Genomic DNA, 27,005 nt, shown 5'->3' with positions numbered 1-27,005 from the left:
GATCCAGGTTTTTTTTTTCGTATTTCAGCGGGGCGGACAGTCGAGGATTTTGCGTTTCAATGCAGGTAAATTAAAAATAGACGCGTGGTTTGGGAGACGAGACAAATGACATCGTTCCGGAGGAGGTTCCGTGAACGTCACCTCCGCAACATCTTACACAAACTTTGCAGCAACTTCCGTCCCAACTTTAGCAGCGCAGGTGAGACCGGGTCCAGGTTGGAGGGTCGGAGCCAGGGCTTTGGGGAGGAGGTTCCCTGGGCAGACCGGGGTCTGAGAGCCCCTCTGCAGAAACCGGGCCCCTAAGCTAGAACCTTTACCAACCCCAGCCCACCTAATTAGTTCGATTTAAATCTTGTTAAAATCGAGATTGTTATTTACTTTTTTTTTAAAGCATGTTGTACGTTCTGGTTGAAGATGGAACTAAAATTTAAAAGTGTGTGGAACCTAATTTCACTAGCTGGAATTCAAAGGAATCGGAGCGAATGCTTTTTGCAAAGCTGAGAGCGGAGTGTTAGGATCTCCATCCCTGTCTCTAATTCAGGTAGCACAGTGGAATGTAGCTCAGTTGCTGGGTGGGGTGGGGGTGGTGTGCACTATCTACTAGACTGATGGTTAATACCATTAGATAAAAGCAAATTACTGCGGATGGTGGTATCTGAAACGAAAAAGAAAATGCTAGAAAATCTCAGCAGGTCTGGCAGCATCTGTAAGGAGAGAATAGAGCAACGTTTTGAGTCTGATGACTCTGTCAAAGCTGACATTCTTTGACAAAGAGTCATTGGACTCGAAACATCAGCTCTTTTCTTACAGATGCTTCCAGACCTGCTGAGATTTTCCAGCATTTCTCTTTTGTGGTTAATACCATTACTGTGAACATCACTTATTTGAGACTGAATGGCTCAACACAGACTGCTGTGATCCAAAACTCCTCTTGCCTCTTGTCTGGAACAGTCACACTTGACAAGATGTTGGGCAGTTCCATGGAATCCCCACGGTGCAGAAGGAGGCCATTTGACCCATCGAGTCTGAACCGATCCTCTAAAAGAGCACCCAACCTAGCAACCTAGAACTCCCCTGCCCTATCCACGGCAGCACGGTAGCATGGTGGTTAGCATAAATGCTTCACAGCTCCAGGGTCCCAGGTTCGATTCCCGGCTGGGTCACTGTCTGTGCGGAGTCTGCACGTCCTCCCCGTGTGTGCGTGGGTTTCCTCCGGGTGCTCCGGTTTCCTCCCACAGTCCAAAGATGTGCGGGTTAGGTGGATTGGCTATGCTAAATTGCCCGTAGTGTCCTAAAAAGTAAGGTTAAGGGGGGTTGTTGGGTTACGGGTATAGGGTGGATACGTGGGTTTGAGTAGGGTGATCATGGCTCGGCACAACATCGAGGGCCAAAAGGCCTGTTCTGTGCTGTACTGTTCTATGTTCTATGTTCTATCCCTGTAACCCCACCTAACCTGCACATCTTTGGATTTTGGGAGGAAATGGGGAGCACCTGGACATGGGGAGAACGTGCAAACTCCACACAGTAAAGGCCAAAATTGAACCCAGGTCCCTGGCGCTGTGAGACAGCAGCCGCTACCCACTGTGCTGTTTCTTTTTTTAAATATAAATTTGAGTACCTAATTCATTTTTTCCAATTAAAGGGCAATTTAGCGTGGCCAATCCACCTACCCTGCACATCTTTGGGTTGTGGGGGCAAGACCCACGCAGACACGGGGAGAATTTGGAAACTCCACACGGACAGTGACCCAGAGCCGGGATCGAACCTGGGACCTCGATGCTGTGAGGCAGCAGTGCTAACCACTGCGCCACCGTGCCACCCTGTGCTGCCATTTCTGTCCCACAATTGTAAACGACTTGGCAATGCTTCTAGAAAGGCAGCCGAGGGAGCTACTGACCGAAGATTATCACTGAAACATGTTGGAACAGTGCATTACCTGTGCTGTACCGACCCAGGGAGATTTTGTTGCGGCAGTTTAGAGGGAGCTCGACCAAGAGGAATCTACCGACATTGTAGCAATCCCTCTGGTCATGCTGTAGTCTCACAAATGGGACTTCACTTGCTGACCGTGATGACCCTGTTACTGCCAAATCAAAGCAAACTTCCTTCTTATTTTATGGTTTTTCATTTCCATCAGTCTGCTGGCAGTTCACCAGAAGATATATGATGACGCAGCACTTCAACATGTGGCTTTTTTTTTTAAATTTAAAATTCAGAATGCCCAATTCATTTTTTTCCAATTAAGGGGCAATTTAGCATAGCCAATCCACATACCCTGCACATCTTTTTTGGGTTGTGGGAGTGAAACCCACGCAAAATGGGGAGAATGTGCAAATTCCACACGGACAGTGACCCAGAGCTGGGATCGAACCTGGGACTTCGCCGCCGTGAGGCCGCAGAGCCAACATCTGGCATTTGAACATTTCCCCCCGAAAACTTCTTTGCATTTTATTTTGTAAATTATTTGTGCTAAATCTGCAATAAATTTCAAACCCTTTCCCTTTTAACACAGGTGACATATTTGTAGGCTAGATATTAACAGTAGGTGGCCTCATGGCAGCACGTAAGGGTGGTGCCACATTCAATTGACGGTACGTTGTGCATGCTTCAGGAGATGGTCGCCCACAATCAAGTGTTTCTCTCTGCAGCTGTCCACTGGTCAGAGGTAGGTTATTCGGAGCTTTTGATACCCTTGGTTGTTAAATAGAAATTTTTTTTTGTCGACATTTGCATTTGTGCAGAGCCTTTCACATTCTGGGGATGTGTCAAAGTGTTTTCACAGCCAGTGAACTCTGTTTTGTAAGACAGGCAAGTACGGAAGCCAATTTGTGCACAGGAAGTAGAGAAGGTAAATGGCCAGTTCGTTTGATTTCTGGCATTGTTGGTTGAAGATCACTCTTCACCCCTTTCCAGCAGCGACATGCGACCGTTTACATCCATCTGAGGGGACAGACAGGGCATTGTTTGAAAGACAGCATCTCTGACAGTGCAGCACTCTGTTGGGTTTGCATTCTAATATCAACCTGGAGGCAGCATGGTGGCACAGTGGGTAGCACTGCTGCATCACGGCAGCGAGGTCCCAGGTTCGATCCCAGCTATGGGTCACTGTCTGTGTGGAGTTTGCACATTCTCCCTGTGTCTGCGTGGGTCTCACCCTCACAACCCAAAAAGATGTGCAGGGTAGGTGGATTGGCCACACTAAATTTCCCCTATAATCGAAAAAAAAAAAGAATTGGGTACTCTAAATTTATGGGAAAAAAAGAAATATCAGTCTGGATTTTGCTAAAGTCTTGGGAGTGCTCTGACAGTATTCTCGCTCTTAACATTGAACATACATACAGTGCAGAAGGAGGCCATTCAGCCCATCGAGTCTGCACTGACCCACTTAAGCCCTCACTTTCACCCGATCCTTGTAACCCAACCTAACCTTTTTGGCCATTAAGAGCAATTTATCATGGCCAATCCACCTAACCTGTACAACTTTGGACTGTGGGAAGAAACCGGAGTGCCTGGAGGAAACCCACGCAGACACGGGGAGAACATGTAGACTCCGCACAGACAGTGACCCAGCAGGGAATCGAACCTGGGACCCTGGTGCTGTGAAGCCACGGTGCTATCCATTTGTGCTACCGTGCTGTCTGATAAAGTACAACCAACCGAGCCAAATAGGTCTCCGAAAGCCACACGTTAACATGACGATTGTTCTTTTCTGCATGTGGGCATTATAATAATATAATCCATACTATATAATGATAGTTGTCCTTTTGTTGTGATTCAGTGAGCATAACATTGTGTGCCTTCTTTAAGTTTGAACATCTCAAAGGTGCTACCAAAAGAGTGAATATCTAGGGCAGTGGCGCAGTGGTTAGCATGGCTGCCTCACAGCGCCGAGGTCCCAGGTTCAATCCTGGCTCTGGGCCACTGTCCGTGTGGAGTTTGCACATTTTCCCGTGTTTGCATGGGTCTCACCCCCATAATCCAAAGATGTGCAGGGTAGGTGGATTGGCCACACTAAATTGCCCCTCAATTGGAAAAAAATAATTGGGTACACTAAATTTATATTTTAAAAAAGTGTAAATATCTAAAAATCAGGAATATTACAGAGTATGAAAATGAAAATCGTTTATTGTCACGAGTAGGCTTCAATTAAGTTACTGTGAAAAGCCCCTAGTCGCCACATTCCTGCGCCTGTCCGGGGAGGCTGGTACGGGAATCGAACCGTACTGCTTGGTCTACTTTAAAAGCCAGCGATTTAGCCTTGTGAGCTAAACCAGCCCCTTATGGTATGGGGAATGAGCAGCAGAAAGGGATCAGATTGGGTGGCCGATGCTAGAAGACTGAATCTTACCTTGTAGGCAGCTCCATGCATGCCCCAGTCGCAGCCAGTAAGTGACGCCAAATTTTTAGTATTGATTGGATCCCCGGCTAACTGCCTCCCATCTCCTAATTTGGGTCAGGATGGGATGTCCCAGAAGGGAAGCCCATGGGGACTGCAACATGCCTGCTGCAGTGCAACTGACAATTTAAAAGCTCTCCTGAGTTCATGTGAAATGATGCTTTGCTCTTAACAAGTTGGAACCCACAGATGTACAGAACTGACAAGCAGGAAAGGGCAGTCGGTCCATTAAAACCTGATGACAAAACACGTCCACCCTCCGCTATGTCATCTTTTCAGAGAAGGACAAGCCCAGACAAGAAAACTCTGAGCCAAAGGGGGGTAAAATAATGCAATAAATCTCTCGATTCAGGCAGTTCGATCCAATCTATATGGACATTTGTCTTCTTTGTGACATCATCTCTGCCCTAGCAAAGATTTGGACTCTTTTATTTTCAGTGCATGCTTGGAGCTGATGGCTAAATGCAACTTCCTGATTCTTTTTCTGTACTTACTGAAACTGCTGTTAGTTGTGAGTCATGAGGAAGGATGTGCTTAGTGCTCCGGAGTGTTTTTCATTACTTGCACATGCTTTGTGTAATAATTCCGGCAGTTTGTAATGTCCAGTGCCCAGTGGAGTTTCTTTCTCTACCTTTGCTTCCAGGCCAGGTAAGTATTTGTACATTCAAGAGGAGGAGACAGAGCATCAACGCCGAAGACTGACAGTCCAGTGCTGATCTCACAGAATCGTGAAGTGTCTTTCTCTCCTTCTGAAACCACATGTTGACCTGGTTTGACTGAAAAGCCTCCGTCAAAGACTCTCAGCGAAAGGCACAGCCAAGGTTGAAAGAGCAGGGAAAAGAACGGCAGGTAAATCAACAAACTAAAGTTTTGAATTACAACATGTGAGGAATGATTGAAGGGGTTGAGGAGTCCCATTCACCTGAGAGAAGAGGGCAGCAGTGGGCGACTCTTGAATTAACCTCATTTCTGAAACACTATCGTTGTGCAGAATATTTGTGCCCATCAGGCTTGGAGTTAGATACAAGCAGTGCCGGTTTCCCAGGGCTAGCTGCAGCCACTGTGTTGGTTGTGGCTTCAGACCATGTACACGAAGCTTGGTCCTGTTTGGCAGTTTTGCTTCCCCTCCTAGGTGTAGCAGGCAATATTCAGGACAGGACAATCAGGGAGCGAGTTGCACTCCCTGCAGTGCAGAAGGAGGCCATTCGGCCCATCAAGTTAGCACCAACTCTCTGGAAGGGCATCCTATCTAGGCCCACTCCTCTGCCCTTTTCCTGTCTCCCTGTAACCCCACCTAACCTGCACATCTTTGGCCACTTTGGACTATGGGAGGAAACTGAAGCACCCTGAGGAAATCAACGCAATCACTGAGAGAATGTAGAACTCCGCAGTCACCCACAGCTGGAATCGAACCCGGGTTCCTTGGTGCTGTGAGGCAGCAGTGCTAACCACTGTGCCACCGTGCCGTCCCATCGCTGCCCATTGGCATATATTGGAAGGGTTTTCAGGCTTCTACTCGACCTGTTTGTCCATATTATGAAAGCCCCCTCCTTGACCATCAGGTCCCAGGGTAGGATGCAAACCCAGAGTTTCTGGCTCAAGAGATAGAGCTGCTACCCGCTGCACCACAAGGTCTTCATATTATAGACATCTAGAATTATATTAAAGATTGACTTTTCCCACAGGGGAGTGAACAGTTCTCTCTGCTGCTCCACACACAGATGGCATATTATTCAGTGGTGATGGTGCAGACTCTTTGGCTATTTTTGAAAGGGTATTAAATATAGTTATGAAAAGGAAAAATTTGCATAATTGAGTGGTCATAACAGTGAAGTGGGAACAATTTGGGCCTCACAGCTCCAGGGTCACAGGTTCGATTCCCGGCTGGGTCACTGTCTGTGTGGAGTCTGCACGTCCTCCCCGTGTGTGCGTGGGTTTCCTCCGGGTGCTCCGGTTTCCTCCCACAGTCCAAAGATGTGCGGGTTAGGTGGATTGGCCATGCTAAATTGCCCGTAGTGTAAGGTTAATGGGGGGATTGTTGGGTTACGGGTATACGGGTTACGTGGGTTTAAGTAGGGTGATCATTGCTCGGCACAACATCGAGGGCCGAAGGGCCTGTTCTGTGCTGTACTGTTCTATGTTCTAATTGTCTAGCTCTTTGAAAGACTTCCTTTTGTGTTGAATGTTTCTATCGTGAGTATGTGGAAATACATTTTGATCCTCCAATCAGAGAAGGCTAAAGGGAGATTTAGCAGGTGCTCACAAAGATGGAGTGGGGATGATGTGAGCACGGGAGCAGCTGTATTTATGTGAGCTCTGACTCTACACCTATTTTAATGCTTTATTTTACCTTAATGCACATTCCTTAATTATTTCAATTTGGGCTATATGTTGTGCACTCTGTCCCTGGATGATACTGGTCAGTTTGATGATGAGAGGAACCGAGTTAGATCAGAGAGAATCGCCATTGATTGAGATGCATGGATGTGGCTGAGGCTGGGCCGAGCTCGCAGTGGCGGATTTCTGTTGAGCTGGTCTACACCTCGGCAATGCTGTTGCTCTGCGATGATGGCCGCCATTGCAAATGATGGTTGAGACGATGGTCTCAGGTTCTTGGTGCAGGTCTTTGGTGCTCCCTTTGATGAACTGTGAAATATCTTTGAGTAAATGGTGGAGAGAATCCTGGTATTTGATAGAGCAATTTCCCTGGTGGGGACCTGCCTTCGGTCCTTGGAAATCCTGCTGCAAGACGTGTCGTCCATCATGACCGACTCGGGGAGTAGGGTCCAGACGAGGAGTGTTTGGGAGCCGGGTTTCTTGTGAGGAGTGGGAGGCGAGTTCCTGACTGAGTTTAAAAATAAGCTGAGGTGCTTTCGTAATACATTTTTTTAATGTTTATTTATTTGGGTTTTCAAATATTTTTTAAAAAGTTTGCATGAAATAAAGAGAAACGGAGGCAAAGAAGACAGATATTGGTATCTGTGCAGCGGGTACAACACTAAACAACTGACATTATAAAGTTGAGAACAATAAGCCTAGATAAATCAGAGACAACGATCCCAACCCCAACAAGTTCCCACCATGGATAAATGACCAGTCTGAATCTAAACTGGAAACGGACACATTTTCGACTTTCATCACACCCATAGCTCCGAAACTAAATGACAGAAGAAGAAAACAGTACCCTGAGAACCACCGTGCTAAGGGGGAAATCGATGAACTCTTATAGTGCAATTTGAACTCTTCTCCACACCTGGACCATGAATATGCAGCTATTCCATGCCTTAGAATGGCGATAGACAAGGAAAAACTCAAAAGGAGGACCGGGCACAACCAACCCTATATTATCAGGAAGTAAAGTCCAGGATAACTGCTGAGGAGCGAGGTAGCATCAGCATAGGAATCACTCCAAGACACCCAATAAAGTTGAGCACCATTTTACCATGTTTTCATGGCCATATCCTTCTCTCCCTTGTTCTCTTGTGGTGCGGTTAGAGGCTTCCAAATTGATTCTAATGATAGCACTGAACCAATTATATTGCTTTTCTCCTGTTCTCCTCCATGTCTATTGAGGCTTTTTCTTTCTTGCTGGTCTGTGCCATTTCTTTGATTTTGTTGTCTTATTTGTTAAAGCTAAAATACTGTAAAAAAGATATGGGGTGGGATTCTCCGACCCCCCGCCGGGTCGGAGAATCGCTTGGGGCCGGCGTGAATCCCGGCCCCACCGTCTCACGAAGTCTCCGGCACCAGAGATTCAGCGGGGGCGGGAATCGCGCCGTGCCTGTTGGCACACCCCCCCCCCCCCCCCCCCCCCCCCACCCCGGCGATTCTCCGGCCGAAGATGGGCCGAAGTCCCGCTGCTGTCATGCCAGTCCCGCCGGCGGGAATCAAACCACCTACCTTACCGGCGGGACTGGTGGCGCGGGCGGGGTCCTTGGGGGGGGGGGGCCTGTGCCATGGGGGCACTCTTTCCTTCTGCGTTCGCCATAGTTTTCACGATGGCGGACGCAGAAGTGACCCCCTCCCCTGCGCACACGCGGGGATGATGTCAGCAGCCGCTGACGCTCCGGCGCATGCGTGGACTTCCGCCGGCTGGCGAAGTCCCTTCGGCCCCGGCTGACATGGCGCCAAAGGCTTTTCCCGCCGGCCGGCGGGGCGCCAACCACTCCGGTGCGGGCCGAGCCCCTCAAGGTTAGGGCTTGGCCCTAAAGGTGCGGAGAAATTCGCACCTTTGGGGCGGCCTGATGCCGGAGTGGTTCACGCCACTCAATCACGCCGGGACCCCCTGCCCCGCCGGGTAGGGGAGAATCCCGGCCATGAAGGGTGAGAAGTTTTCTTTGGCCGAGACAGCTAACTCAGCACAATTGACAAACAGATGCCTTCCTTCTGGTCAGTCTGCTCATTTACCAGCTTTGCTAGCTGAGAGTTAAAAATAATGCAATAAAACAGTTGATGCACTTTTAAAACCTCTGATACATTCAACCAGTTTACTGACTCAAAGGTTTTACCCAGGTGCCCTTTTTGTGAGATGAACAAAGGACAAAACAGGTTCACAGTTGAACGCAATTTTATTCACAATTCTCTTACTCAAGAAAATTTGACTCAGACTCACAGCTGAGTTTTGGGTTTTACCCGCACTTAGTAAAGGAGTCTGGCCGGCTATGATCACTCGATGTAGATATTTTCTCTGGGTTCAAAACCCAGGGTCCTTTCTGCTTACGATGGTTGTTCCTGGGGAGCTCCCAGGTTCTCGCTGAAGATCTGTTCGATGCTGCTTTCTTTATACTGGTGAGCTAGGATTGAGTCATAGGTATATGGCCACCACTGGCCATTGTCCTAGCCAGACCCCTACTGGTTAATGGGAAAGACATCCATGGTGATTCAATCCCTTTGTCCTCAGAAACTCCCCTTGTCTGACCAGCCATTAGCTCATTATGGAGTCTGATGGCTTCTTTTGTCTATTCTTCGTCCCGCTGCAAAGTTGATCAACTGTGTCTGGAAGTTTGTTACATAATCATAGTCTTTGGAGTGGGTAATCACAAAGTCCATATAGCAATAACAGGTTTATGCCTTGACTTGAGTGTTTTTGCAGATGGCCAGTATCGATTCCTATTGAGATGGTTTCTGTTCCTTGCATTTTTGTGTATCTTCTCAGCCCTTTTTCAGTACCATGTTTCCCCCTGTGATCCCATAAGTGTAAATGCATGGGATCATTAATTTGGTTAATCCTATTTCCCAGAGTGAGTCAGAGATACATACTTCCCTTACAGTATTCAAAGCTTAATCAATTACATATTTACATATTTAAAATCCAATTCCCATGTCTCATTACCGATGCCACATTTAATCAACTTCCATTTGTCCATCTTTGAACACATCATTATAAAAGCTTGATATATGGTAATGAGAACAGTAGCAATAATAACAAAATGTTACATAATCTGTATCCAAGGGTGTATTTCCACTTTAAACCCCAATTCCAAATATTGACCCACCAAGTTATTTCCTTTAAAGTTTTCCCATTCCCTAACCCCTGGGGATTGAGTGATTGAAGAATATCCTCTGTTGCAGGTTCATGACACTCCCCAAATTTAACATTATTTCCCCACCTCACTCATAAACACATGACATCCCTTATCCTTGTGCAGAAGGTCATTAATTTCTAAACTCTTTTTGGAGTTAAATACCCAGGATTAAAACAACTGATTTTACATGTTCACGTACTCATTACCTGAGTTAGTATTTCTTCAGTATTAATAACACACACAAAAATAAATGTTACTCATAAAATATCCTAGTTTCAAATGGTGACATTGTAAACTGAGAATGTTAATTTACCTCCTTTCAAACAGTGAAAGGGTTTTGAAACTCAGCAGCCCATTGAGACTCACTCCGTTTGCCCTTTATTTGTCAAAATTAAGAATTTATTTATTATCCTTTCCATATTAGTTACTATTTTCACTTAATTGCTATTTAATCAATTGGATCTCGAGAACAATTATCTCCCGGCGTTCTCTTAGTTTTAAGAGAAGTCAAATAATCAGACAATGTAAATGGTGTAGAAGTTAAGTGTAACACTTCACAAACACTTTAATTCAAGCGGCAACAATGAAGTCTGAATGAGTTAACCATTTCCACAGAAATAAAAGCCTTTATGTCCCCGTTGTCACCATGTTGTGACAGAGCAATCCTGGAATTCTACAAGCCTCTAGAATCATTGGCTGTGACTTGTGATACATCTGTATTTAAAACAAATGCACAAAGATACACTCGGCCTGGAGCCAAATTAGTTAATTTGGTTGAGATGTATCTATCAATTTAAAAGAAAATTAAAATCCACCTTATAACTCCCAATTGATTTGAAACTGAGTTTTGTAGAATATAACATGTTTAAAACAAACTAGAAACACCAAAGGAAATTCCCAAATTCTTTAGTAAACGCACACCCTCATTCATCCACGGAGGCCTCCATTCAAACAAAAGGAATTCAAAGCATTATACTTTCATTCAATCTCAACATACTGAAAAATAATTAGAATTGGGAAAGAAAACAAACAAAGTGGATCAAGACAGTCTTCATTGTTCTTTCTTCAAAACTGTAATTAAAACTCAAAAGATAAATTCTCTCTCAAATATATATGGTAAGTTTAAACTTTTCTGCAGCTACAGTGGCTTTACCATTGCCCCAGAATCACCACTCTCCTGTTCGAACAATTGCTTTACAGCTTGTCCTGCTCCTAAACCTAATTCAAAATACAACCACATACATACATTAAACAAGCAACTTTGAAATGACTAACTAAAACAGACCAGAGCAGCACGGTAGCACAAGTGGTTAGCACTGTGGCTTCACAGCGCCAGGGTCCCAGGTTCAATTCCTTGCTGGGTCACTATCTGTGCGGAGTCTGCACGTTCTCTCCGTGTCTGCGTGGGTTTCCTCCGGGTGCTCCGGTTTCCTCCCACAGTCCAAAGACGTGCAGGTTAGGTGGATTGGCCATGATAAATTGCCCTTGGTGACCAAAAAGCATAGGTGGGGTTATTGAGTTACCGAGATAGGGTGGAGGTGAGGGCTTAAGTGGGTTGGTGCAGACTCGATGGGCCGAATGGCCTCCTGCACTGTATGTTCTATGTTCAGAGGGTTACCTCAGAGACACATGTACTGGACAGATTCACAGACAAGGAAAAATCACACACACCAACACAATCAGGTCTCTTTTTTTCAGTTGCCTGAATGAGTTGATAAAGTCTGCAGACTAACTTTGATCTTATATTGAATAAAAGCCACCACTTCCCAATTTCTTTCAGATACGGGGCAGCAGGGTAGCATGGTGGTTAGCATAAATGCTTCACAGCTCCAGGGTCCCAGGTTCGATTCCCGGCTGGGTCACTGTCTGTGTGGAGTCTGCACGTCCTCCCCCTGTGTGCGTGGGTTTCCTCCGGGTGCTCCGGTTTCCTCCCGCGGTCCAAAAGATGTGCGGGTTAGGTGGATTGGCCATGCTAAATTGCCCGTAGTGTCCTAATAAAAATAAGGTTAAGGGGGGGGTTGTTGGGTTATAGGTATAGGGTGGATACGTGGGTTTGAGTAGGGTGATCATGGCTCGGCACAACACTGAGGGCCGAAGGGCCTGTTCTGTGCTGTACTGTTCTATGTTCTATGTTCTAATATGTATTCAGCATATAATTTCCATCCATTCCAAATTAATTTAGCTATTTTTGCTGAAACGCAAAAGACACATCTCCCCAATTTATATCTCCATCATCTTTATCTATTGCTTGCTCCCCAAAAGAACACATCATACCACTTTGGACGGAGACTGGAATCTCTCCAGACTGGAGACACCAACTTCTTTTTCCTAACTTGTAACATTAACGTGCTCCCAGAGCATTGATTTCCACACTGGCTTCTAAAACTTCATATACTAAGACTCATTAGTCTCTTATTTTTTTCTCAGGATAATCCCAGACTATCTAGAGCACAGATGTTCACACTGACCTCTTTTAAAACTCAAATTTACTCACTGACTTTTTTCTAAAACTCATGTTTCCATATTGACTTCTTCGAAAACTCATATCCCGCTCCCTCCTTTGTCACAAAGGATCCCTCGAGGAACCTTTTGTCACTGGCCACCTTCCACAAGGTGGTTTGATCCTTTCCTTCTTCCGTGACTTTTAGGAATCCCGGTCCCGTTTGCTAATTTTTCCACTTACTACTCTCAGTACAGATACGGAAAGCACGCCGGATTTACATCAATACTAACAAATTTACCAACTGCATGACGGTTAATGCTATCAAACAGTACAGGAGAGGGTGGGTAAACCAGCCACCACGCGGTGAGAGGAGCACTGATGAAACTGTGCTGATCTATTTAACCTCGAGGGTCCGTACTCTACCTATTGGGTCCCAGGCCCTTTCTGATTTAGTGTAGTACCCACTTGGGTCACAGTAGTTGAGTCGGAAACATTAGGGACCTTCAAGCGGCTATTAGATAGGTACATGGATTATGGTAGAATAATGGAGTGTGGATTAATTTGTTCTTAAGGGCAGCATTGTGGATAGCACAATTGCTTCACAGCTCCAGGGTCCCAGGTTCGATTCCGGCTTGGGTCACTGTCTGTGTGGAGTCTGCACATCCTCCCCGTGTGTGCGTGGGTTTCCTCCGGGTGCTCCGGTTTCCTACCACGGTCCAAAGATGTGCAGGTTGGGTGGATTGGCCGTGATAAATTGCCCTTAGATTATCATAGAATTTTGGACACTATGATTAAACTAGGACAAACGTTCGGCACAACATCGTGGGCCGAAGGGCCTGTTCTGTGCTGCATTTCTCTATGTTCTATGTTCTCACTCTGGGCATTCTGCCATTTCTCTACTCTTCTTAGTCTCTCTTTCTCCCTAGGGTTTGTCACAGGTGTGTGAGAATCCTCTGGGTTAGGGGTCTGCCTTTCACGAAATTCCCTCCCAGATTTTACCGCAGTCCCTTGACTATCCTAGATCTAAATATGTAGTTTGTTCACCTTGTGTTACAGATACCCAGTTTATGGCCCAATTTTGCTGGTCAAAATCTGTATTAGTCCTTCACTCACGTAAGGCTGGCCATTACGTGGGGCAATCTGCCCTCTTAATTCAGGCCCTGACAGAGTATTGGAGAATACTGGATTGAAGGTTCAACTTCGGAGCAAGGTATCGCTTCTTATCGAAAGACTGTCTGAGGTGCCAAAATGTTGTACCTTTTAAAAAAAAAAAATATATGAAACATTCGACCAGTTTACTTAGTCAAAGGTTTTACCCAGGTGCCGTTTTTGCGAGTTGAACAAAGGACAAAACAGGTTCACAGTTTAATGCAATTTTATTCACAATTCTCTTACTCAAGAAAATATAACTCAGTCTCACAGCTGAGCTTTGGGTTTTATCCGCACTTGGTAAAGGAGGCTGGCAGGCTACGATCACTCGATGTGGATGTCTTCTCTGGGTTCTTCTTGCGATGGTTGTTCCTCGGGATCTCTCAGGTTATCGCTGAAGATCTGGTCGATGTTCCTTTCTTTATACTGGTGAGCTAGGATTGAGTATATGCCCACCACTGGCCATTTTCCTTGCCAGACCCCAACTTGTTAATTGGAAAGACAGGATACTCATGTTTATCCATGGTGATTCAATCCCATTGTCCACTGAAACTCCCCTTGTCTAACCAGCCATCAGCTCATCATGGAATCTGATGACTTCTTTTGTCTGTTCTTCGTTCTGCTGCAAAGTTGATCATCTGTGTCTGAAAGTTTGTTACATATTCATAGTCTGTGGAGTGGATAATCACAAAGTCCATATAGCAATAACAGGTATATGCCTTGACTTGAGTGCTTTTGCAGATGGCCAGTATCGATTCCTGCCGGGGCCTCTGGAGTTTTTGTTCCTGGCCTGCCCTATATGTATCTTCTCAGCCAGTTTTCAATACCACACAGTTATTCACAATGACCTTTTCTGCAGGGTTGAGTATTCTTGCCCTTAATGTCAAGTTTGAGGGCACACAAATGCAACTCCAATACAGTAAGTGTCCAGATTAATCTCTCCCAAACTGTGGGCTACTTGGGGCACTTCAATGGCTTCCCTTGCAACTGTGTCATCCGCCATAGGTAAACATCTTGCCTGTAACTGTCACATATATTTTTAATTAAAAGCAAATTACTACGGACGCTGGAATCTAAAACCAAACAGAAAATGCTGGAAAATCTCAGCAGCATCTGTAGGGATAGAAACATTTCAAGTCCAGGTGCCCCTTTGTCAATGCTCTATATTTTTAACATATATTTTTAAAGTGAGTTTAGAGTCATAGACCTTTACAGCACAGAAAGACACTCTATGGCCCATCTTGTCTATGGCCATCAAACATCGAACTCCATTTTCCAGCACTTGGTCTGGAGCGCTGTATGCTATGGTGTTTCAAGTGCTCATCTAAATGCTTTTTAAATGTTATGAGGGCTCCATCTCTACCGTCCTTTCAGGCAGTGGGTTCCGTATTCCCACCACCCTCTAAGTGAAAAGGTTTTTCCTCAAATTCCCATCCTAAATCACTTGCCCTTTAACTTAAATCCATGCCCCTGGTTATTGACCCTGCTATGAAGAGGAAAAGTCCCTTCCTATCTATGTCACTTATAATTTGATGTGGAGAAGCCGGCATTGGACTGGGATGAGCACAGTAAGAAGTCTTACAACACCAGGTTATAGCTTTCGGAGCACTGCTCCTTTCACCTGAGGAAGGAGCAGTGCTCCGAAAGCTAGTGTTTGGAACAAACCTGGTGTTGTAAGACTTCTTACTGTCCTTAGAATTTGATACACCTCAATTAGGTGTATCAGACTCGCTCAGATTTTTTTTTCCAATTAAGGGGCATTTTAGCATGGCCAATCCAAATCTTTTGGTTGTGGGGGTGAAACCCATGCAGACCTGCACGTCTTTTGGTTGTGGGGGTGAAACCCATGCAGACATGGGGAGAAGGGACAGTGGCCCAGGGCCGGGATTCGAACCTGGGTCCTAGCGCCGCAGTCCCAGTGCTATCCATTGTGCCACATGTCGCCCAACCCCCTCAGACTTCTCTGCTCTGAAAAAAACAACCTCAATCTAACAAGCCTTTCTTCATAGCTGAAACACTCCAGCCCAGGCAGTAACTTTACTTGGATAATACTAAAAGCAAGCACAGGCACTTGGGTGCTCATCCATGGTTGCCCGTTGTTTGTGTGACTGTGCCCCTATAAAGAGTCAAAATATTGGGAGGGTGAAGGGAGGGACACACAATTTCCAGGGCAGACACTATTTAAGCTCCCTCTCCACTGCCCCATCATTGTTCTGACACATCTGCAAGGATGTTCTGTCCCCCACACCTTGGTGATTTAATGTTGAGTTAAGGGCAATTTTACATTCTGAATCTGTCCAATGGGAATTAGATTGAAAGCAGGAGGACAGATGTGTCGTTGTAAATCAACAGCATTTTTGTCAAAAATGCTTTGGTTCTTTATTACAGATGGAGTCACCATGCAAAAGTCTTTGGACAGGAGGATCTGCTGCTGCCAACCAGGACTGAGGCTTTCAGAAGGAACCGTCTCCATTTTCCTTGAGGATTAAATCGGCTGCTGCATTCTGACTGTGCAGTATGTGAGTGAGAGCCTCACTTAGCACCAGATGGCTCGTAAGTGAATCTTGTTAAAATACACCGATATGTAGAACTGCACAGAGAGATCCAACAGTGTTACGGGTGAACCAGGTTAATCATTGAGTTTACCGGGTGCTCAGGTTTAGATCAGTGTCTGTGGGCCACGTTACTGGTCTCCATCGGAATGAGGATGGTTCCAAACCAGAAAAGTAACACATTTACGTTTATGTAGGACTTTCCACAGTCTCTGTATATTCAAAGCATTTTGTAGTCTATGAAGTACATTTTTTAAGTGCAGTCATTGCTGTCATATAGGAAACTTGGCAGCAGGCGGCACGGTGGCGTAGTGGTTAGCACTGCTGCCTCACGGTGCTGAGGACCCAGGTTCGATCCTGGCTCTGGGTCACTGTCTGTGTGGAGTTTCCACATTCTTCCCGTGTCTGTGTGGATCTCACCCCCACAAACCCAAAAAGATAAGCAGATAGGCCATGCTGAATTGCTCCTTAATTGGAAAAAAAATAAATGGGTATTCTAAATTTATTTTAAATAAAAGAAAACTTGGGAGTGAATTTGCTCTTCCAGAAACAGCAAAGTGATATTGACCAGATAACTTGTTTTCGGCATGTTGGTTAAGCAGAACACCAGGGAAGGCCAATGAAACAAATTTTAAAAAAAGAACACCAGGGAAGAACTCCCCAGTTCTTCCTCAGAATAGTGCCATGGGTCTTCTCTGCCCATCAGAAAAGCCTCTCTCATCTGAAAGACAGCACCTCAAACAGTGCAGCACTTCCTCACAGTAGCACTGGATTTAGTGCTCCAGTTCTGGAGTTGAACTCTGAACGCACAGCTTTCTGATTTGGCCTTGGGAATGCTACCTCTGAGGTACAGGCTAACCCCTCCCTGGGGTTGGTGCATGGTGTAGGGAGATTACGCAGAAATAACAGGAAGAACAAGCACTAAATTGATGTATCACCTGTACTGGAATACAGACTAGGAATACAGACTACAACATCTGTCTGTGTTGAGTCGGATCTAATGAAGATTTTAAAGTTGGTTTTAGTGTCTTTTGAGATGGGAGGGAGCAATTTCAGCCAGAGTTCTCCAGCAGTTGTTGGGAGTATATTATGTGTATGCAAAGCAGCTCAGGCTTGACTGTGAGGTTCCAGTGGTTGAAAAGCCAGCATTCATTCTCTGTCTAAGCCTCACTTGATGAGACTGGAGTCCATGGATCTGTGCCCCATCGAGAGCCGGTCCTATGAGGTGGTGGAGGAGGGAGAATAAGAAAAGATACCAACTAATTTTACTGTCTCTTTCTTTTAAAAAAAATATTCCACAGGCTTCTTCAAACGGCTTGTAGACTTCAAGAGGAACAAGAACCCGAACCCCAGTCCCAGATCGAGTCCTTGCTGCAGCCCCCGGACAAGTGATACGACTAAAAGCTCCTGTGGGGACCCAAGGTCCAGCAGCCCCCACTCACTGCCTGTCACGCCCTTGTCGTCACGGAGAATTGACAGCAGTGCCCGATGGAGTAAAATGTACGATGTGTGTGTCTGTCACACCGAGGACGATATAACCTATGCGCAGGATCTGGTGTCTTTCCTGGAACTGCAGCCGCATAGTCTACGCTGCTTTGTGCAGCTCAGGGACTCGGCCCCTGGGGGCGCTGTCTGCACCGAGCTCTGTCAAGCAGTCAGGGAGAGCCATTGCTGGGTATTGGTTATTACACCAAGCTTTCTCAAAGACCCCTGGTGCTGCTACCAGATGCAGCAAGCACTGTCAGAGTCTCCCATGGCCAATGGACGAGTCATTCCAGTCCGCAAGCAGTTGGAACGGAAGGATTACCCGCAGGAGCTTCGCTTCGTGTATGGTATTGATGTCAGGCAGAATCAAGAGAATGGATTTCAAAAGATCAAGTACGCCATATCATGTTGTAAGTACCGCCATCTGCATGTTGCTGTATAAAATCCTGATGGACACCTTCAGCCCCAAGTCTTCTGAGGTGCTTGCTGGTAACAATATTCTCCACAGAGAACGTTTACCAGAATGGCGTTATGCGGAGGGACGTCAGCTTTGTGGAGAGACTGGGGAAGTTGCAGTTCTTCTCCTTGGAGCAATGCAGGTTAGGAGATAATTTAGTGAAGGTGAAACAAAGCGTTTTTGACAGAGTAGATGGTGGGCGGCGCGGTGGAGGGAACTGGTTCCACTGTCAGGAGGGGTGGTAACCAGAGGACACGGATGTAAGATAAATGGCAAAAGAAGCCGAGATCTCTTTTACATTGTAAGTTATGACCTCGAACAAATAGTCTGAAAGCGCAGTGGGATTCACTGGTAACCTTTGGAAGAGAATCATTGATACACTTGAAAAATAAAATTTATCGGTGCTGTGGGAAAAGAGCAGGGGAGTATGGCTTCAACAATTGAATTGAGGAGCTACCCATTGGCACAATGGGCTGAATGGTCTTCTGTGTTGCTGAGTTTAATTTTCCAAGATACACACACAGTCCTGTTATGAATGGGGCTGACTCTGAAGGAGGCTTTTTTCTTTCCTCAGAAATTCTCAGCTCTGACGCTCAAAGGCATTGTGATCAGAATGATATGAGGGAAAGGAAAGTATGTTAAAAGGTGAGACGCCAGATTCTGGGACTATGTCTACAGGACCGAGGAGGTGTTATACTGTTGAGGGGTTTTTACATTTATGGAAAGAGGCCTATCGTGTACGTCCCGGCCATCAAGCACCTCTCTGCTCTAATCCCGTTTTCCAGCCCTTGGCCCGTAGAATTGTATTCAATGGCGTTTCAAGTGCTCATCTAAATACTTCTTAAATGGTATGACCATAAGAAATCGGAACAGGGGTAGGCCATTTGGCTCCTCGCAGCCTGCTCCGCCATTCAATAGGATCATGGCTGATCCAAGATTCCTCCTGTCCAGTTGCCTGCCCTTTCCTGTAACCCTTGATTCCCTTACTGATCAAGAATCTATCTAGCTCAACCTTAAATGTACACGAGGACTCTTCCCACACAGCTCTCTGTGGCAAAGTGTTCCAAAGATTCACATCCCTCTGAGAGAAGAAATTTCTTCTCGTCTCCGTTTTAAATTGGCACTCCTGTTTCTGAGACTATGCCCTCTGGTCCTAGACTCATATGGGGGGAAACACCCTTACAGCATTTGCCCTGTCAAACTGCTTTAGAATCCTATTTTTGTTATTCATTTACGGGATGTGGGCGTCGCTGCTTAGGTCAGCATTTATTGTCCATCACTAGTTGCCCTCCAGGAGGTGGTGGTGAACTGCCTTCTTGAACTGCTGCAGTCCCAGAGGTGTAGGTACACCCATAGTGCTGTTAGTGAGGGGGTTCAAGGATTTTGCCCAGCGACAGTGAAGGAACGGTGCTTTTTGTCAAGTCAGAGAGCTGAGGGGAACCTCCACGTGGTGGGGTTCTCAGGTATCTGCTGCTCTTGTCCTTCTAGATGGTAGTGGTCATGGGTTTGGAAGGTGCTATCGAAGGAACCTTGGTGAGTTACTACAGTGCATCTTGTAGATGGTACACATGGCTGCCACTGTTCGTCGGTGGTGGAGGGTTTGAATGTTTGTGGAAGAGGGAGCAATCAAGTGGGCTGCTTTGTCCTAGATGGTGTCAAGCTTCTTTTTTTTTTAATATAAATTTAAAGTACCCAATTCATTTTCTTCCAATTAAGGGACAATTTAGCATGGCCAATTCACCTAGCCTGCACATCTTTGGGCTGTGGGGGCAAAACTCGTGCAAACTACACATGGACAGTGACCCAAAGCTGGGATCGAACCTGGGACCTCGGCACGGTGAGGCACCAGCACTAACCCCTGTGTCGTTGTGCTGCCCGGTGTCAAGCTTCTTAATAATATGAAACTTTATCGTCAGAAGTAGGTTTACATTAACACTGCAGTGAAGTTATTGTGAAAATCCCCTAGTTGCCACACTCCGGCGCCTGCTTGGGTACACTGGGGGAGAATTCATAATGTCCAATTCACCTAACAGCACGTCTTTCGGGACTTGTGGGAGGAAACCGGAGCACCCAGAGGAAACCCACGCAGACACGGGGAGAATGTGCAGACTCCTCACAGACAGTGTCTTAAGCCGGGAATCGAACCTGGGACCCTGGCGCTGTGTAGCGACAGTGCTAACTATTGTACTACCGTGCCGCTTCTTGAGTGTTGTTGGAGCTGCACTCATCCAGACAAGTGGAGAATATTCCATTACACTCCTGACTTGTGCCTTGTAGATGGTGGTCAGGCTTTTGGGGGGGGGATGAGTTACTCACCATTCCTTGCCTTTGATCTGCTCTGGTAGACGCAGTATTAATGTGGCTAGCCCAGTTCAGTTTCTGAACATTGGTAACCCCCAGGATGTTGATTGTGGGGGATTCAGCGATGGTAATGCCATTGATTTACAAGGGACAATGGTTAAATCCTCTCTTGTAGGAGATGGTCATTGCCTGGTACTTGTGTGGTGCAAATGTAACTTGCCACTTGTCAGCCAAAGCCTATATATTGTCCAGGCCTTGCTGCATTTGGACATGGACTGCTTCATTATTTGAGGAATCGTGAATGGTGCTGAACATTGTGCAGTCATCTGTGAATATTCCACTTCTGACCTTATGATGGAAGGGAGCTCATTGATGAAGCAGCTGAAGATGGTTGGGCCCAGGACACTACCCTGAGGAACTTCTGCAGTGATTCCTGGAGCTGAGATGATTGAGCCCCCAACCACCACAACCATTTTCCTTTGTGCCAGGTATGACACCAACCAGGGGAGAATTTTCCCTCTGATTCCCATTGACTCTTGTTTGGCTAGGGCATCTTGATGCCATACTCGGTCAAATGCTGCCTTGATGTCAAAGGCAGTGACTCTCACCTCACCTCTGGCATTCAGCTTTTTTTAAAATCAATGTTTGAACCAAGGCTGAATGAGGTCAGGAGCTGAGTGACCCTGATGGGATGCAAACTGAGCGTCCGTCAGCAAGTTATTACTAAGTGCCGCTTCTTAGCATTGTTGATGACTCCTTCCATCACTTTGCTGATGATGGAGAGTAGATTGATAGGGCAGTAATTGGCTGGGTTGGATTTGTCCTGTTTCTTGTGTATAGGACACACCTGGGCAATTTTCCACATTGCTGAGTAGATGCCAGTGGTGTAGCTGTACTGTAATAGCTTGGCTAGGGGTGCAGCAAGTTCTGGAGCACAAGTCTTCAGTATTATTGCCAGAATATTGTCAGGGCCCATTGACTACGCAGTATCCAGTGCCTTAGCCGTTTCCTGTTCGAGTAAATTTAGAGTACCCAATTCATTTTTTCCAATTAAGGGGCAATTTAGTGTGGCCAATCCACCTATCCTGCACATCTTTGTGTTGTGGGAGTGAAACCCATGCAAACACGGGGAGAATTTGCAAATTCCACGTGGACAGTGACCCAGATCCGGGATCGAACCTGGGACCTGGGCGCTGTGAGGCAGCAGTGCTAACCACTACACCCTTCAGCTGCCCTTCAGCCATTTCCTGATATCACCTAAAGTGAATCATATTGGATGAAGACTGACGTCTGTGATGCTGGGGACCTCCAGAGGAGACCGAGATGGATCATCCACTCGACACGTGGCTGAAGATTATTGCAAATGCCTTAGCCTTATCTTTTGCACAGATGTGCTTGGCTCTTCCATCATTGAGGATGGGGATAGTTGTGGACCATCATCCTCCAGTGAGTCGACCACCATTCATGGCTGGATGTGGAACGACTGCAGAAATTACATCTGATACGTTCATTGTGGAATCCCTTAGTCTATTACTTGCTGCTTATGCTGTTTGGCACACAAGTCGTCCTGTGTTGTCACCAGGTTGACACTCATTTTCCAGTATACCTAGTGTTGCTCCTGGCATGCTCTCCTGCACTCTTTTTTTTCTTCTAAATTCCAATGAGTAGAGCCCCAACCTGTTTAACCTTTGGTCATAAGACAATCGCTCCATACATAGAACATAGAACAGTACAGCACAGAACAGGCCCTTCGGCCCTCGATGTTGTGCCGAGCAATGATCACCCTACTCAAACCCACGTATCCACCCTATACCCGTAACCCAACAACCCCCCCTTAACCTTACTTTTAGGACACTACGGGCAATTTAGCATGGCCAATCCACCTAACCCGCACATCTTTGGACTGTGGGAGGAAACCGGAGCACCCGGAGGAAACCCACGCACACACGGGGAGGACGTGCAGACTCCACACAGATAGTGACCCAGCCGGGAATCGAACCTGGGACCCTGGAGCTGTGAAGCATTTATGCTAACCACCATGCTACCGTGCTGCCCCAAGTGAACCTTCTCTAAACTGCCTCCAAATAAATAATTTCTTTCCTTAAATAAGGGGACTGAAACTGCTCACAGTACTCCAGATGTCGTCTCACCAGTACATTCCTTGTACAGTGTTACGAAGACCGGTTAAGCTCAGTTGGCTGGATGGCTGGTTTGTGATGCAGAGCAAGGCTGACAGCATGGGTTTAATTCCTGTACTGGCTGAGTTTATTCATAACCTTCTCAACCTTGCCCCTCGCCTGAGGTGTGGTGATCATCAGGTTAAATCACCACCAGTCAGCTCTTCCCCCATTAAAGGGAAACAGCTTTACTTTACCTTACCTGTATAGTTGCAGCAAGACTTCCCCACTCTTACACTGCAAACCCCTTGAAATTAGGGGCTCTGCCTCTGCCAGCCTTTCAGGCCGTGAGTTCCAGATTCCAACCATCCTCTGGGTGGAAAAGCTTTTCCTCACTCCCCTCTAAACCTCCAGCCCCTTATCTTAAATCTATAGCCCCTGGTTATCGTCCTCTCTGCTAACAGGCAACGTTCCTTTGCATCCACCTTCTTATATTATTATAAGAATAGTGGTTAGCACTGTTGCGTCTCAGGGCCAGGGTCCCAGGTTCGATTCCCAGCTTGGGTCACAGTCTGCGGAGTCTGTACGTTCTCCCTGTGTCTGCGTGGGTTTCCTCCGGGTGAATCCGGTTTCCTCCCACAAGTCCCGAAAGACGTGCTGTTAGGCAATTTGGTAACTTCATTGCGGTTTTAATGTAAGTCTACTTGTGGCAATAATAAAGATTATTATTATTATTTGAATGGATACTTAAGATTCCAGGATGCAACGTTATTCCTGTGATACAGTCCGTGTATCAAACTAATGTGTCAGCCTGCAGCACATGATGAGATCTGACAAATCGCTAGCTCCTCTATCTGTATTAGATAGTGTGATTATTTCAAACTTCTGGGAACCACAAAATGTGACAGAAATATGAGGAGATTTAATCAATTGTAATGGTTCTTGACATGACGAATAACAAGAGGCTTTCCTCTTGTTAGGGAGTGAGTGCCAAGGAGTCATCAAATTTAAATTTGTCACCAAGGAAGAGAGTGCTGAGAAGAAATGTTTGTGTTCATCAAGATATGACACCAGAGACTTGTGCTGATGGGACTTAGGTCACATTCCACTATAACAAGTTGGGAATTGAGTTCAGAGAACCTGGGGCGGGATTCTCCCAGCCCTGCGCCGGGCGGGAGAATTGCCGCAGCCGCGCCACACCGCCCTGATGCCGGCGCGCGATTCTCCGAGGTGCGGAGAATCGCCACTGCGCATGCGCAGGTTGGCACCGCCCCCCAGTGCTGCCAGGAAGTGAGGCTGGAGCAGCGTGAACCGCTCCAGCACTGTGCTGGCCCCTGTGGGGGACCGAATCGCTAGTGCCCGCGCCCGCTTCGCGACGTTGTGAAATGCAACGGCGTTCACTCTGTCCCGCGATCGGCGAATCGCGCCCCTTGTTCTAGTGGGTGAATTAGAACACGTCAGCAAGGTATGGTCGAAAGATGAATTTGGTCAAAGGCTGCGGGGGAAAAGGTTGGTTGGTTGTCTGAAAATTCATCTGATGGCTGACACCAGTTAAAATAACCCTAAAAGCTATGCATTGTCATAACGGAATCTGCCAACCCCACACTGTCTGTCCTACACTAGACTCCAGTCCCATATGACATAATTGATTCCAGATGCCCTCAGGACAGTAGGAATACGCAATAAAAGCAGCATTGCCAGCATTTGGTGGAAAAATATGTAGTTATTTTATTTGTGGGGTTTAGAACTTTTCCTATTTCAGGGAAATCACGAGGGGCAGAGGCAGATGCAGAGAAGCTCGCTCTCTAATAATAATCTTTATTATTGTCACAAGTAACATTAACACTGCAATGAAGTTACTGTGAAAATCCCCTAGTCGTCACATTCCGGAGCCTGTTCAGGTACATATTGGGAGAATTCAGAATGTCCAATTCACTGAACACACACGTCATTCGGACTTGTGCGAGGAAACTGGAGCACCCGGAGGAAACCCACACAGACACAGGGAGAGTGTGCAGACTCCACACAGACAGTGACCCATGCTGGGAATCGAATCCGGGTCCCTGGCGCTGTGAAGCAACAGAGCTAACCACTGTGCTACTGTGCTGCCCTTTACCTCAGTCTGACCTATAAGAGCTTCTTCTCCCTAGTCGTCACTGATTTTCACACTGCACTGAATTTCAAATTGCTTTTTCATTTTTAATTTACACACCGTCTTTGTGGCTGAACCTCCAGTGATGTATCCGTGGTTCCATCAACTCCAGTCTCCTGGAGCACCCCAACATCCATAAGAACAAAGAACAATACAGCACAGGAACAGGCCCTTCGACCCTCCAAGCCTATGCCGACCATGGTACCTGCCTAAACTAAAACCGTATGACTTATGGAGTCCGTATCCTTCCATTCCCGCCCTATTCATATATTTGTCTAGATGCTCCTTAAATGTCACTATCGTACCTGCTCCCACCACCTCCCCAGGCAACGCGTTCCATATATTTACCATCCTCTGTGTAAAATAAAAACCTGCCTCGCACATCTGTTCTGTACTTTTACCCGCGCACTTTAAACCTATGTTCCCAAGTACTTGACTGTCCGACCCTAGGAAAGAGCATCTGACTATCCACTCTGTCTATGCCACTCATAATCGTGTAGACCTCTATCAGGTTGCCTCTCGACCTCCGTCGCTCCAGTGAGAACAGACCGAGTTTATCTAACCTCTCCTCATAGCTAATGCCCTCCGTACCAGGCAACAGGCAGCAGCAGTATTTTCAATCGCCCGTGTGTTCTGTACGCCTGCTCAACTCTCAGCAGTGGGTAAGATACTATAGCAGAGCGTCAATTTTTTAAAGTTTTAATGCGATGTGGAAAGATCAATTTGTTCCAGGAGTGATAATATAAGAACCTTGGTTATTTTGTAAAACAAACTTTATCAAAACAGAAGAAAAACAATATTAAAACTTCAACCCTAACAATAACAGACTGCACGTAGTTTCTTAACTTCAACACACAAATTCCCATCCAACAGCACTTTAAAACGACATGGAGCCTTCATTATATTTACACAGGAGAGCAAAGGCGATTCTTGTATTTATGAAGCAATTTTTCTTGTTAGGGAAGCCCTTAAGAACCCTTTTCCAAAGGCTGCCTTGGTGGCAACATTAATGACCTCTCTTGGTCGCTTTCCAAAGCCTTCTCCTGTACCTGTTCAAAACAGGATTCTTTTTCTCTCTCTCTCTCCCTCTCTCTCTCTCGCTCTCTAAGCTCCCCCAGCCCCTCAAACAAAGGTTCACTCATGGGGTGCTCAGACTTGAACCCATCAGCATTAGCTTGGCTGTTGGATTTTCCACTCCCGTTTATACAAAAGAACAGAGCCAAGCTATTGATATGCAACTGACCTCCCATTGACATACAAAGAGGCCATCAGACTGTATGGGCTAATAGCTGGTCAGACAGGAGTGTCCCAAAGAACAGTGGATCTTGAGTGACTTACCCTTGCTGAACAGGGCTATCCTGTGTATTGCCACCAACGAGTTTAAGTCTGAATAGGACAATGTAACTCATGCCAGGTTTGGCATCCCCCTCCGACTCCATGCTAATAGTTTTTTTCCCTAAATTGCCTGCTATACCTTTGATCCTATTTCTGGACCCGATTTTCCTAATATCTCCCTCGCATAACACACACCTTATTCAGCTTTCAAAAGCCTTAATCTTTCAACCAAACTTTGCACCAACTCTCCTAATTCTGCTCTCGCTCATCTGTGAAGCATCTTGTAATTTTGTTTAACCAAAGGAAAGTTCTAAAGTCCGATGCGGGGAGCACAGGCACATTATCTCCAGGTGCAAAAGGACAATCGGATTCCAGTAACATGTTGCTGACAATTTTACCTGCCATAAAGACTGCCCAATCAGCAAGCTCTCGGTAACATGGAAACTGATCCGAGTCTTTTGTTTTTTTTTTGCTTCCGTCCAGATCTCGAGGAGCTCTGCAGGAAGGAGCAAGAGCACAGGGAGAGTGCAGAGGGAGATCCTGAGCACAATGTGGAGGAGGCCAGCAAAACACTAGACTTGAGTGGGAATTGCTAAGTGAATGGAGGACAATATGTATTGAGATTCACCAACGAGGAGATATTAAAAATGGAGGTGTTCTCGACTCTTCTAACTCTTAGGAACAAACTTGAAAAATGTGCGTTTATGTCCCCATCCGTGTAAATGTCTGTTTTACATATCTATGTGTTTGTGTATGTGTGTCTTTCTCCGTACATGTAGTTTGTGTGGTGTGAGTGTTAAGCAATATTTCGCCTTCTCTTTCTCTGTTTCCTGTGATGGGAACCTAATCGCTGTCTAGGGACAGTATGATGAAAACTGACATAAAACTTGCAACAATCAATGTTTGTACTTGGCCTGATTCCTGCGTTTTGGCGCTTTGAACTCTTTCGCCTGTGTGAGAGTGTTGGAGTCTGTTTTCACCAAAGGTTTTGCCTCTCAGCATCTGGTAAAGGAAAAATAAATAGGTTACTGTTTTGCCTATGCACTGACTGCTTTGTCTTGTTTTTCTCCCTCCCTCTTCATCTTGTATAAGA

At 46.1% G+C, this 27,005-nt stretch overlaps 1 protein-coding gene across 6 annotated transcripts; it reads left to right on the top strand.

Annotated features, from left to right (window-relative positions):
• The first annotated feature begins 12 nt into the window (after positions 1-12).
• LOC119954059 (toll-interleukin 1 receptor (TIR) domain containing adaptor protein) lies at positions 13-26,954 on the top strand. Of its 6 annotated transcripts, XR_005458159.1 has the most exons (7): positions 144-199; positions 2,513-2,665; positions 5,040-5,245; positions 15,902-16,066; positions 17,367-17,960; positions 18,582-18,652; positions 26,396-26,954. XR_005458159.1 is itself a non-coding variant. In XM_038778844.1 (6 exons), exons 4-6 carry the CDS (start codon positions 16,060-16,062, stop codon positions 26,506-26,508), a joined length of 714 nt encoding a protein of 237 aa, XP_038634772.1. In that variant the 5' UTR covers positions 13-65; positions 2,513-2,665; positions 5,040-5,245; positions 15,902-16,059; the 3' UTR covers positions 26,509-26,954. The 6 variants fall into 6 exon arrangements, 5 of the variants coding, with proteins under 5 accessions (XP_038634772.1, XP_038634770.1, XP_038634773.1 ...); XM_038778844.1 differs by lacking the exons at positions 144-199; positions 18,582-18,652 and adding an exon at positions 13-65; XM_038778842.1 differs by lacking the exon at positions 18,582-18,652.
• Positions 26,955-27,005: the final 51 nt, after the last annotated feature.

This window comes from Scyliorhinus canicula, chromosome 19 (genome assembly GCF_902713615.1).
Source record: "Scyliorhinus canicula chromosome 19, sScyCan1.1, whole genome shotgun sequence".
Taxonomy (NCBI): Eukaryota; Metazoa; Chordata; class Chondrichthyes; order Carcharhiniformes; family Scyliorhinidae; genus Scyliorhinus; species Scyliorhinus canicula.
The sequence above is the reverse complement of the archived record's forward strand: the minus strand, read 5'-3'. Positions and strand labels throughout refer to the sequence as shown.